The sequence below is a fragment of the Rhyacophila brunnea genome, unplaced genomic scaffold (assembly GCF_057557595.1).
Source record: "Rhyacophila brunnea isolate RB1 unplaced genomic scaffold, BYU_Rbru_1.0 scaffold_16, whole genome shotgun sequence".
Taxonomy (NCBI): Eukaryota; Metazoa; Arthropoda; class Insecta; order Trichoptera; family Rhyacophilidae; genus Rhyacophila; species Rhyacophila brunnea.
Genome location: NW_028232816.1, coordinates 28,130,249 through 28,141,359, shown reverse-complemented (window position 1 = coordinate 28,141,359; position 11,111 = coordinate 28,130,249). Strand labels below are relative to the sequence as shown.

The following is an 11,111-nucleotide window of genomic DNA, read 5'->3' as shown; positions in this document are numbered from 1 at the left end:
TTTTAATATATGGTTGAAAAATTCTGACCCGGAGGGTCTGCTTCAGGATGTGGGGTCCTTGATAGAATACATTCATCAATGAACGAAGATGAATTTGGATTGACTACTATTGAAATTGATTGTGCTAATAAACAAGCACATTCGTCAAAGATTAATGTTATATACGTAGTAAAATCTTGTATATTTTTTTTCATTTTTGTATTCATAAGTAGGTACATTGTTGACTATTTAAAAAGGTGTCTATATTATTTAATGAAATACGGGGAAGAGGCGGCTAAATTAGATTTTTTTTAAGTGGGCGTAGTAACATAAAGTTTGGAAACCACTGACTTAACATTTGAATTTTGTCTAAAAAACGAGACGTTAATTACCCTTCATGGATATTTTGTCTAAAAAAACAAGACGTTAATTACCCCACGTTTAATTTTTTTTAAATGCAGAAAATTATTGGTCACCCAACGCGTACTATATTTTTTGCCGAAATACTATAATTTTGAAGGCACTGTACTATAATTCCACTTTCAAAATATGGCAACACTGATTTGACAGCAAGATTAGTCGACAGCAAACAGCAAGTGACAAAAACATAAACGCCGATAGTTCACATAGTTGTTTTCTGAATAAAATAATATTATTATAATTGAAAAGCAAAATGGCTAGTAATATTATTGAAATCGATGGAAGTGTCCTCGAGGGGGTAAATTATTTTATTATTTAATCTGGAAACTGTTACGTAGAGAATATAATATTAATTAAATTACGATATGTACAGCTTTGGTTAAACTGTAACTAATAATTAAGTACATTAATTTTTTGATAGTATGTAATTATATCTAATTAAAACTGCCGGTCGATTTGCGTATCCTCGATCTTTTCATTCGCAAATTTATGAACCGGCTATAATTGGTTTAAAATCACGTATTTCCAGGAATGGTGCAATTTCTTATACGTTACAATTACCTACAGTGTAGTCTCTGTAATCTCACTAATCCGGCACTATCTGATTTTATCAGATTACTGGAAAGTGATCGGAAAATTGTAAAATAAAAAAGTATAAAAATTTTATTAACTCATTAAGTCAAACCAATATGTCTTCAGATAGTGCTGGAATTACAGGAGCTGTTTTTTTTTTTTTTTTTAACTTTTTGTCTGTTCTGTTATCTAATAGTCTAATAAAACAGTCAATATACTTCATAGAAACCTCCAATGAAACATGTCTCATTTTGATAAGACTATACTATGTCCAAAGTATGCATACAATATTATTACAAACACAATGATGACAAATAGCTTACAAAGGACAATTCGGGGGCTTAGGGTGACAAGGGCGAAACTACAATAATCACGGTTGACATTGAACTGGCTCCGAAAATCACTTTTATTACATTATTACAAATAAAATCATTACAAAGGCAAAACCTTACACTCTCAACTGTATTTTTTACTGATAAAAATAATATGTCTTAGGGAGAAAATTACTTAAAAGAAGACTATTTTTGTGTTTATCTGAAAACCATTGTTTTGTAGTTTCGCCCTTGTCACCCTAGCCCCCGAATTGAAAGTCATCCTTAATTTTTGTGCATATAAAGGTTATTTTGCCATGCTGTAAATTTTCAATGTTGTCACATCGGAGGTTATTAAGTACATAACATATTATTATTCTTCTTTCAGGGTGGTCAAATATTACGTATGTCAGTAACGCTAAGCGCACTTTGTGGGATTGCAATACGGATTTGTAAAATACGCGCTGGCAGAAGTAAACCAGGACTGGCTGCACAGCATTTAAAAGGTTTATATTTATCTATTTGAAATGTTGTCCTTTTGTTTTCTTCTGTCATGGTTTGATCAAGTGGTACCCGAGGAGCACTAAACGCACACATGGACGCCCCGAAACACGCTGGATAGACGAACTCATAAACTTCGGTGGATGTACATGGCAGCAAAAACCTATGGATCGAGAAGAGTGGAGGGAGGTCTTCATCTAGCAGTCGATCGACCCTGGCAGATATACATATTATACATAATTCATAATGTACGCGTCATGTAAATCAGTACTTCTCAAACTGTGGGGCGTTACCCCCTAGGGGCCCTGGAGCTCCTGCTAGGGAGCCGCGAAATATTCCAGTATTTGAATAAAAATTTGATCACTGGTCGATGCCTCATACAAATCAGTCAAAATCTCGAGTTTGAATAATTTTCACGCAATCACAATACTTTATCCGATATGGATAAATAATCTACTAATATTTATAAATTATTTAGATTTTTTAGTTAAACAAAATATTATACAAAATTCATATTGACGTAATTGCGAAACATACCTATGCAAAACAGGATTTTCATCATTACTGGTAATAAAAAAAAAACAGATGGTGTATTTTAACGGTGACTTTAAAGCAAACCCTGTAAATTATCATTTAAAACATTGTACCGGATATTGATTTATTATGTAAAAATATGCAATCATTCACTTCTCATTAAATTGTGTTTGTGGGCTATAAATTTTAAGTTATTTTTTTAAAATTATTTGTTTTACATGCGATTAAATGAAATGTTCTATTATTTTTAATAATAATTTACCTATAATAATTATTAATGGTAAATAAGGTACTGTTGATTACTAAAGACTAAATTTTTTGGGGAGGGGAGATTTGGATTTATATTTTCTGATTTCGGGTTTGAGAAAAGTTTGAGAAGCACTGATGTAAATAAATAAATTTGAATCTGAAGTATGATGTACTTAATTGTTTGTAGGAATATTGCTCGTGAGGGACATGTGTGGTGCTCGAGTTCGTGGTGCAGAAATTGGATCCACAGAAGTGGAGTTTATTCCCAATCAGATAAAAGGAGGTGAATACTTTGCCGATACTCATACAGCAGGGTAAAAATATAATTACAATCAAATTAAAGGAGATACTGTACTTATTTTCACCGTGCTTTTAGATGACCACTTATAGCGTTTGCTCAAGATACATAAAATGTTGAGTCACGTTGAATCATAATAACGTCAATATAACATGCATAGATCAAAATACAATGACAGCTGTTGTGAAAGTCGTGAGGTATTGAGGCAACGTTGCATTTTATGAAGTCAGTATTTTTGCTATTTTAAAAATTTAGATTTCCCTTTGATTATTAAAATATTTATTAATTGCCATAAATAATGTTAAAAGTATGCAAACGACATTATATAAATTAATCATTATTATAAACTTTATAATATTTTTTTTTTATTGATTTGACCATGTCCGATCTAATAAGATCATAATATGGACCTCCACAGAGTAGAGGTTTGTATTAACAGATTTATTTTTATGAGAAATGGATGTTAGTCACTTGCGCAACCTATTAGGTCCATACTCTGACTCAAACACAAATTGAAAAACAGTATGTGCATTTGCCAGAGCCAGGATTCAAACCTGGGACCTTCGACGTTATAGGCTGACGCTTAAGCCGCTCAGCTATCGTGGGGTTAACTAAATCAATTGACCCATTGTGGATACAGTATACCTGGTACGGTATACTGGATTCGTATATTTATTTTATTGACATGGCAGGAAAATCATAATATTATCATGTCTACTACTTAATCTGCATTGTTGATAATACAATGAGACATATTTAATATTGCTAGTCGTGTTATAAATATTTCAATGTTTGCAGGGTAATCGTATCTTTTCGGTTGTTATTTGTGTGAATACATACAATTTGCGGCTGACAGAATTATGATGTTATCTGTCACTTGTTCTATAATCTATGTGCATGTTATTTCACACACCGAGTTTGTCTTAATCCTTTTCACTATCAGAAAAACAGCTTATAAATGGCTTAACAGCTTATAATGATTTGTGATTTTCCATAAGGGCAATTTTTGAACGAAGCATTATCGATAGGCATTGTATGAGAAAGTGTTTAGAATGTATGAGAAATTTCATTTCTAATTAGATTTTGACAACCGCATCTAAAAGTGGCTTTTGAGCTTCATATGATTCAATGCTAGAGGCGCTAACTGCGGTCATCGGTTTTAATTTTGACAGATGGTAAACAGATTAAATGTCGGAACGTAATGTCGAAAAGCTTTTGTTTATTGTTTTTTATCTTTTACATATTACCGTTGGAAGTATTATTTTGTGTTTAAATTCTCATTTAAGTATTTATTGTGATTTTGTAATACAGAAACATACATATTTTATTAGTAATAGGTTTGTAAAATACATCAAAAGTTCCGTTCACATTCTCGTATTGAATATTGTAATATCATTATTATGAGGTAAATATTGAAGACGTAAGTAGCTTCTTTAAGGATTAATTATTAGCTACATACTTTAACAATCAAACATTTTAAGAATTCAACGATAACGGATAAGTACTGATTAAATATGATAATGTCATTACTACATTTTAGGTTATTTTGCACGTCCCCAAAAGTGGAAGTGATTCACGCTGAAATTTTGTTGTCAAGATTTGGTAACCGGACTGATCCATTCAAAATGACAGACGAGGCCTTTGTGAAACGATTCCGGTTATCGAAACCATTGACAGATATATTAATTTTCAGGTTGGAAGATCTAATGTCAACCCCAACTAGCTGTCATGTGAGCATAGACAAAAACATAATGCAAACTCTTACGCGACCATAAATAATGTCCGTTCAATATTTTCGTTGCATTATTGGACACCGTTCGAAGCACTATACCGTCGGTCCCTATTAAAAAAGTCGGATCTGCAAAATGCTATTTTTCAGTACGAGCAATCAAAGATGTTTCATCAAATATCCTTTGTGACCTATTGCTTGCCATAATGAATAAAAATACGGGTTATAGAAACTTTTCTAAACGTTTATAAAAACATCCGTCTGTCCGGTGAACATAGAAGCAACTGTCAGATCCGACGCATCTTGCTCACCCACGCCCAGCCAACAATGTCGGTTGGTAAGAACCGACATTGTTATTTGGACACTCTCGGTAGATCCGTCATTTTTAACTTGAATATCTCGAAATTTTTCAAACAAACAAAAAAAACTGTGATTGTGGTATAAATGTTTAAAGTGTTTAAATAACTTTATACACCCACGGTGGCCGCGCGGCTTAAGCGTTGGACTATCACGCCGTGGGTCCCAGGTTCGAATCCTGGGTCTAGCAAGTACACATATTGTTTTTCAATTTGTGTCTCTCAGGGTATGGACCTAATAGGTTGAGCAAGTGGCTGACATCCATTTCTCGTAAAAAAAAAATCAAAATCTGTTAATACAAACCTCTACTCTGTGGAGGCCCATATCGTGGGTATTCTGCGAATAAGCATTAAGTCAAAAATACTAGTTTTGAGATAATCGAGTTTGAAAGTTTGGACGGTCTTAACTTGTTTTATACATATAAATGGCAAATTCCTTTCTGCAATATTGCTTTAAGTATGACTTAGTGCAGTTTCGCACGCAGAATTTTGTGAATATATCCTGAGAATGAGAGAAGCAAATGCACTAAAGTCCCTTTAGTGCCTTTTCTCTGAATTGATGTATGTCTTTTTGACTTATAACATAAATTATCTTCGCCAGTTTTATAGATATGACTGTGTGTGTTTTGTAGACTATAGAGCGTACTCTTAATAAGATTACCTCATCATTAAGTCAAAACAGCAAAATTTTGACTTAGTGCTTTTTCGCAGAATACCCACGATATGATCCTATTAGGATCGGACATAGTCGAAAAAAAAAAAACTTTTACGTAATAATCCGAAAATGACAAAATTGCAGATCCGACCTTTTTAATAGGGACCGACGATACTTCCTTTGAAGATACTGTCGCGTTTTGATTCTTGTTTGCGTACTGTTTCGCTCAAAAATCGCCCTTCATGCATCTCGACATCACAATATTATTATTTTGAATGATGGGTATTTGAAGCTATTTCTATAAATTAGGCTAGAATTTATAATCATAATAAATAAAATAAAACATAATATGCACATCATGTAATAATGATCCAGATATCTATTTTAGAGGTTGACGCAAAGAGAGGTTGACGTGTTTTTAAACAATGAAGTATTTTAAAAATCACATGTCATATTTATTAGTGAAGTAGCAAAAGTTTTACATACGGAGTATAATTCTTTTTTCAGATCAACCAGTTTACTTCTGCAAGTAGCGTTACCGTGTGCACTGTTTGCAAATGCCCCTGTCACTCTGCAGCTGCGTGGTGGTACGAACGCGGATATGGCACCACAAGTTGACTTTACAACTGAAGTGTTCCGCCCAAATTTGGAGAAGTTTGGAGGGGCAACGTTCGATTTTGAATTACACCGGCGGGGGTATTTCCCTAAAGGCGGCGGCTATGTCACGGCAAATATTACGCCTGTTACATCCCTTAAATCTATCAATATGACCGATGTCGGTAAACCTAGATGTCTGCATGGGTGGAGCTATGTAGCAGGGACGCTTCCGATACAAGTGAATGCTATAGATTTTTTTTTTTTTTTGTTTCTTTGTTTATTCATTCATTCATTCTGGCATACATGGAATTTTGAGTCTAAGCAAATCTAAGTAAATAGCCAAGACCAACATTAGGCTGTAGTACTGATCATAACGATGGTGAATTTATTATATTCAATTCATTTTTTAAAGTTTTATAAACTTATCGTCCTTTTTATTATTTCGTAGACAGATTTAATTTTACAACAACGGTCTTCTAGAAATGAGGTGGTAACAGAACTTATAGTTCTGTTAAAAAGTTACTCCAAACTTTGATAATTAACTTTAAACCAGGGGTTTGGAGGTGAGCAGTGGAGCAATGGGTTAGTTCAAAGGTGGAGCAAAGAATATTTTAACTGCCTTTACTACTACAGATATTTGTTTCTCAAAATTTAATATTGATTAAATAAATTAAGGCAAGCAATGCGTATTATATTCGACTGTTAAAAGGAAAAAGGCCATAACCCACACTAATCATATTTTACAGTAGGCACAAAAACATTTTTATTATGGTTTTCGGTCAAAGTTATACAATAGACATTCTTTTTATATATTCTTTTTAATATTACAACAAGCCTTAATAATCCACAAGTGCATGTGCAATTTGTGTTTTATATTCCCAATCTGATATTAATTATTGAGGTAATTAAAGAAAAACCAATAAAAATTATGGTTATGTCTTTTTTCCCAGTTTACTTCCTTTAAGAAAAAGATAATAATCCGGCATCTGCAGCTCACATCTTTTGGACACAGCGTGTATTTAGTCGTGTTCAATGTTATTATTCAATCAAACTTATTTTGAAAATTTTAAGGGTTAATACCTTTTTCCTTTCTACAATCGAACTGTATATAAAAATGCGTGTAGTATTTAACACTTGGTTTTATTAATTTTATTGTATCGTTTTCACCAAAGGCTTTTCATTTGGTTATAGCTTTATTGACGTTTATTGTTCGATTGTTTCAGTTGTCTTACCATATGGAAGATGGAGCAAAGAAAGCGCTTAAGGGTCACATAAGTGGAGTTGAACCGAATATAGAGTCGTACAAAGAAACTCAAGAAATGGCACCAAACAATGCAAACGGAATAATGTAAGTTTTGTTTGAAAATAATAAATAAAATGATTGGCATGTTTTTGTCTATTATTTTTGAAAAATCTACATTTTACGGCAGGGGTAGTCAACCTGGTCCCTACTGCCCGCTAGTGGGCGATCCAGCTTTCATGGTGGGCGGTAGGGATAGCACTGTAAAGCGACGGATTGAAGAAAAGGCATGTATTCATTGTGTGGTGCACAGATAACATCTTGTAGGAAAACATCTAAGTACAGGTCTCCATTCATCATTAACTATACTAACATCATCGTATTTAATTTTGCAGCATCTCAGGGATCTCATTAATAATTTAATTATTCAAATGTAATTTCATCAAACTTCATGCTTCTATGTATGCAAAATATAAATAAAAAGATAGAAAACCATTACTTTGGAACCGGTTTTTTACTACTAACAAAGATACAAAAGTAGGCGGTAGGTATGAAAAGGTTCGACGCAATCGACAGTTTGCCGAATACTGATTTACATAATATAAACAACTGTGATTTTAATATAGCTCGATTACAGTGGCGACGGGTGGAGGTGGGGAGTTAAGATCTGACATAAATTGTGCACACAAAATTTTGTCAGTCATACTTATCGTATTTCCTCGATTATAAGACGCATGTTTTTTCCTATTATGGTGTTTCTGAATTTAGGGTGCATCTTATAATCGATGGCGTCTTATAATCGCTGTAAAATTCCGTGGTTGTGATGAATCGTCACTGATTACTGATAGTAGGGGGGTCAGTTAGTCTGGTGAAATGAATGCGAGTCCTGGTTGTGGACTGACAACCTTCCGTTGACACCGTCCGGTAGGATAAAAAAGCACTGGCATCAAAAATTGCAGAATGGGTGTCAGCTGCTTGGAAGAAAATCCCGGAGACAATAGTGAAATATGCTTTCAAGAATAATGCTGCGTCACTAATGCTCTTGATGGTACAGAGGATGGGATTTTGTCGGAAGACACAGACAATCTTAGAATCTAAACAAAAGATCTTAACTGCCTACCTCCACCCTTTGCCACTGCCTGTTGCAAAGTCTGGTGAGCTGCTACGCATGCAACCTTGCAATTAACCACTGGTCCTTAGCAACAATATTTTTTACGTATTACAAAAATCTGTCTGAACAAAAATGTTAGGTCTCAAAAAGAGGACTTATTGGTACTTGTTTGCTGATGTGGTTCCCGTGTTCTTTTGTCTTCTCACTGATTCTTTAAGATAAATTGTAATGTAGTAATTGATCTTCCAGTCTAGTCTGCGAAACAACAAGCGGCTGCTTTATCGGAGGAAGTGGCTTAGGAAAGCGAGGAGTCGACCCAAATACTATTGGTACATTGGCCGCTCAGCAGATTGTTGAAACATTGTCAAGAAACGCCTGCTTCGATTCTTACACACAGGTAATTCATTACTTATTTAGCTTGTTGCAATGTCGGCGAAGATTTATTCTTCTATGTCTCCGGATAGACCTTCATAAAACTTACATCGGTACGTTATATATTCTTCTTTTGACCATGTCCAATCGTAATAGACTCATATGGGCCTTCACAGAGTGGAGGTTTGTATTAACAGATTTTTTTTTTACGAGAAATGGATGTCAGCCACTTGCTCAACCTATTAGGTCCATACTCTGACTCTAAACACAAATTGAAAAATAATATGTGTATTTGTCAGACCCAGGATTCGAACCTGGGATACACGATATTATAAGCCGACAGGTAAGCCGCTCGGCCATCATAGATTTATTGTATTGTAACGACTTTATTTAATATTTAACAAATATTCATTTATTTGCATTCATAAACACTTAAATAGGATCGTGGCCGCACATGTGCCTACAGGTATGCTGTTGGAAATCTCTTGTCTACTGTATGTAACACAGTGACTCAGTATCCAAGAAAGTATTGTTACGTTTTTTGTTTACCAATTGTTTTTCTCCCCACTCACCGTGCCTCAGTCTGCGCCACTGTTCCCTGTGCCTTATCCATACATACATAGTTGATCTTGGAATTGTTTCAGGATCAAATGATAATCTTCATGGCTCTTGCTGAAGGAGTATCGTCTATTCGAGTCGGCGAAGTTACAATGCATACTAAAACCGCCATCTATATCGCAGAAACATTAACTAAGGTAAATAATTGAAAGGCAAAATTATATAAAAAATTTTATCTTGCGTATTTCATTTTGGGTTATACATTTCCTTGAAGGTTTTCCATTGTCAATGTAGCCTTCCAGGAGGCCAATTTTTGAACGAAGCAGTTTCACACGGAGTAGAAAACCTAGTACCCAGCTTCAAATGAAGTATAGCGCTTCGAACGATGTCCAATAACGCAACGAAATTGTCGGGTGTACATTTATGATCATGTAAGAGTTTGCATTATATTTTTGTCTATGCTCAAATGATAGCTGGATTTAGCGCGCGAAAAGTGTTATATTTGTACAAATACTTCTGTCACCACTCACTTTAGTTTCAACGCCTAATGCCGATAATCTGGTTGGAGGTGGAATTAAATCTTCCAACCTAGAAATTAACATATCTGCCGATGGTTTCGATAACCGGAATCGTTTCACAAACGCATCGTCAGTCATTTTGAAAGCATCTGTCCGGTTACAAAATCTTGGCAGCGAAATTGCCGCGTCAATCACTTCCATTTTGGGGACGTAAACATTGGGTTAATTGGTAGGAGTGTTTTTGTGATTGTAGTGTGAATTATGTAAGGTTTTATTTCTTTTCCAGGCTAAATTCACAATTGAAAATGATGGCAATTCAAATGTCATATCATGCGCAGGAATTGGACTTCAAAACAAGAATAACATTTAGATTTTCTAGATTTCGATTTAGGCTGTGTTCCAGAGTACAATTTTCTTTAAATCACCATTATGTGCATCATAGTGTTACTTATCCAGCTATTGTATTTCTCGAGATTAATTTTTTTTTTTTTTTTTTTTTTTTTTTTTTTTTTCTATCTATCAATTTACGTAATTTGAAGCTTTTTATAATAAAAATATGTCTAAAACTATCAGGAGTGTAATGAATAATAAGACGTAACCGTACCCACAAATTGTAAATCAATTTATTTAATTTTTTTATTAATTAATAATCCAATTCAATTTAAATTTCTTTAAAATTCCAAAATGCGTCTAATAAACTGTGGATAGGTACATAATTTATTTGTTTAAAATGCTTTCCTATTTTCTTATAACCAGTTGAATGAATTTATTATAATGAAATTGAACAAATTTAATATTTACTTTCAATGGTACCCCTCGACCACTGTAAACTGTCAAAACAAACTGCCAATTTAGTTGTGAGGTTGTTATTGAAATATTAAGTTCAAAGTTTAATTATTAATTATTGACATTTTTTAACATGTTGTTTGACTGTAACAATATATATATGTAGAATGTACGTCATATTGTATTAGACTTGGTATTAAAAATGGTAAAAATACCTACATTATAATATTAAAATTGTGAATAAATGCATATTTTGATATTAAAAATATTGTAACTATTTTTGTTATCCTATCCAACCATTCCTTTCTTATGCCTAAACAATTT

General features: G+C 33.7%; 1 protein-coding gene across 1 annotated transcript; it reads left to right on the top strand.

The window, feature by feature from the left end:
* The first annotated feature begins 536 nt into the window (after positions 1 to 536).
* Rtca (RNA 3'-terminal phosphate cyclase) lies at positions 537 to 10,480 on the top strand. The gene is made up of 8 exons (XM_085943460.1): positions 537 to 697; positions 1,672 to 1,789; positions 2,755 to 2,881; positions 6,113 to 6,440; positions 7,426 to 7,550; positions 8,803 to 8,950; positions 9,570 to 9,680; positions 10,288 to 10,480. The coding sequence occupies exons 1-8, from the start codon at positions 653 to 655 to the stop codon at positions 10,369 to 10,371; spliced, it is 1,086 nt and encodes a 361-aa protein (XP_085799586.1). The 5' UTR covers positions 537 to 652; the 3' UTR covers positions 10,372 to 10,480.
* The last annotated feature ends 631 nt before the right edge of the window (positions 10,481 to 11,111 follow it).

Bases quoted from the DNA above. Each gene is read 5' to 3' on its own strand.
- Rtca (XM_085943460.1), top strand. From the start codon at position 653: ATGGCTAGTAATATTATTGAAATCGATGGAAGTGTCCTCGAGGGG. The intron at 7,551-8,802 runs GTAAGTTTTGTT...TTGATCTTCCAG, and splicing joins AACAATGCAAACGGAATAAT to TCTAGTCTGCGAAACAACAA. The intron at 8,951-9,569 runs GTAATTCATTAC...GAATTGTTTCAG, and splicing joins GCTTCGATTCTTACACACAG to GATCAAATGATAATCTTCAT.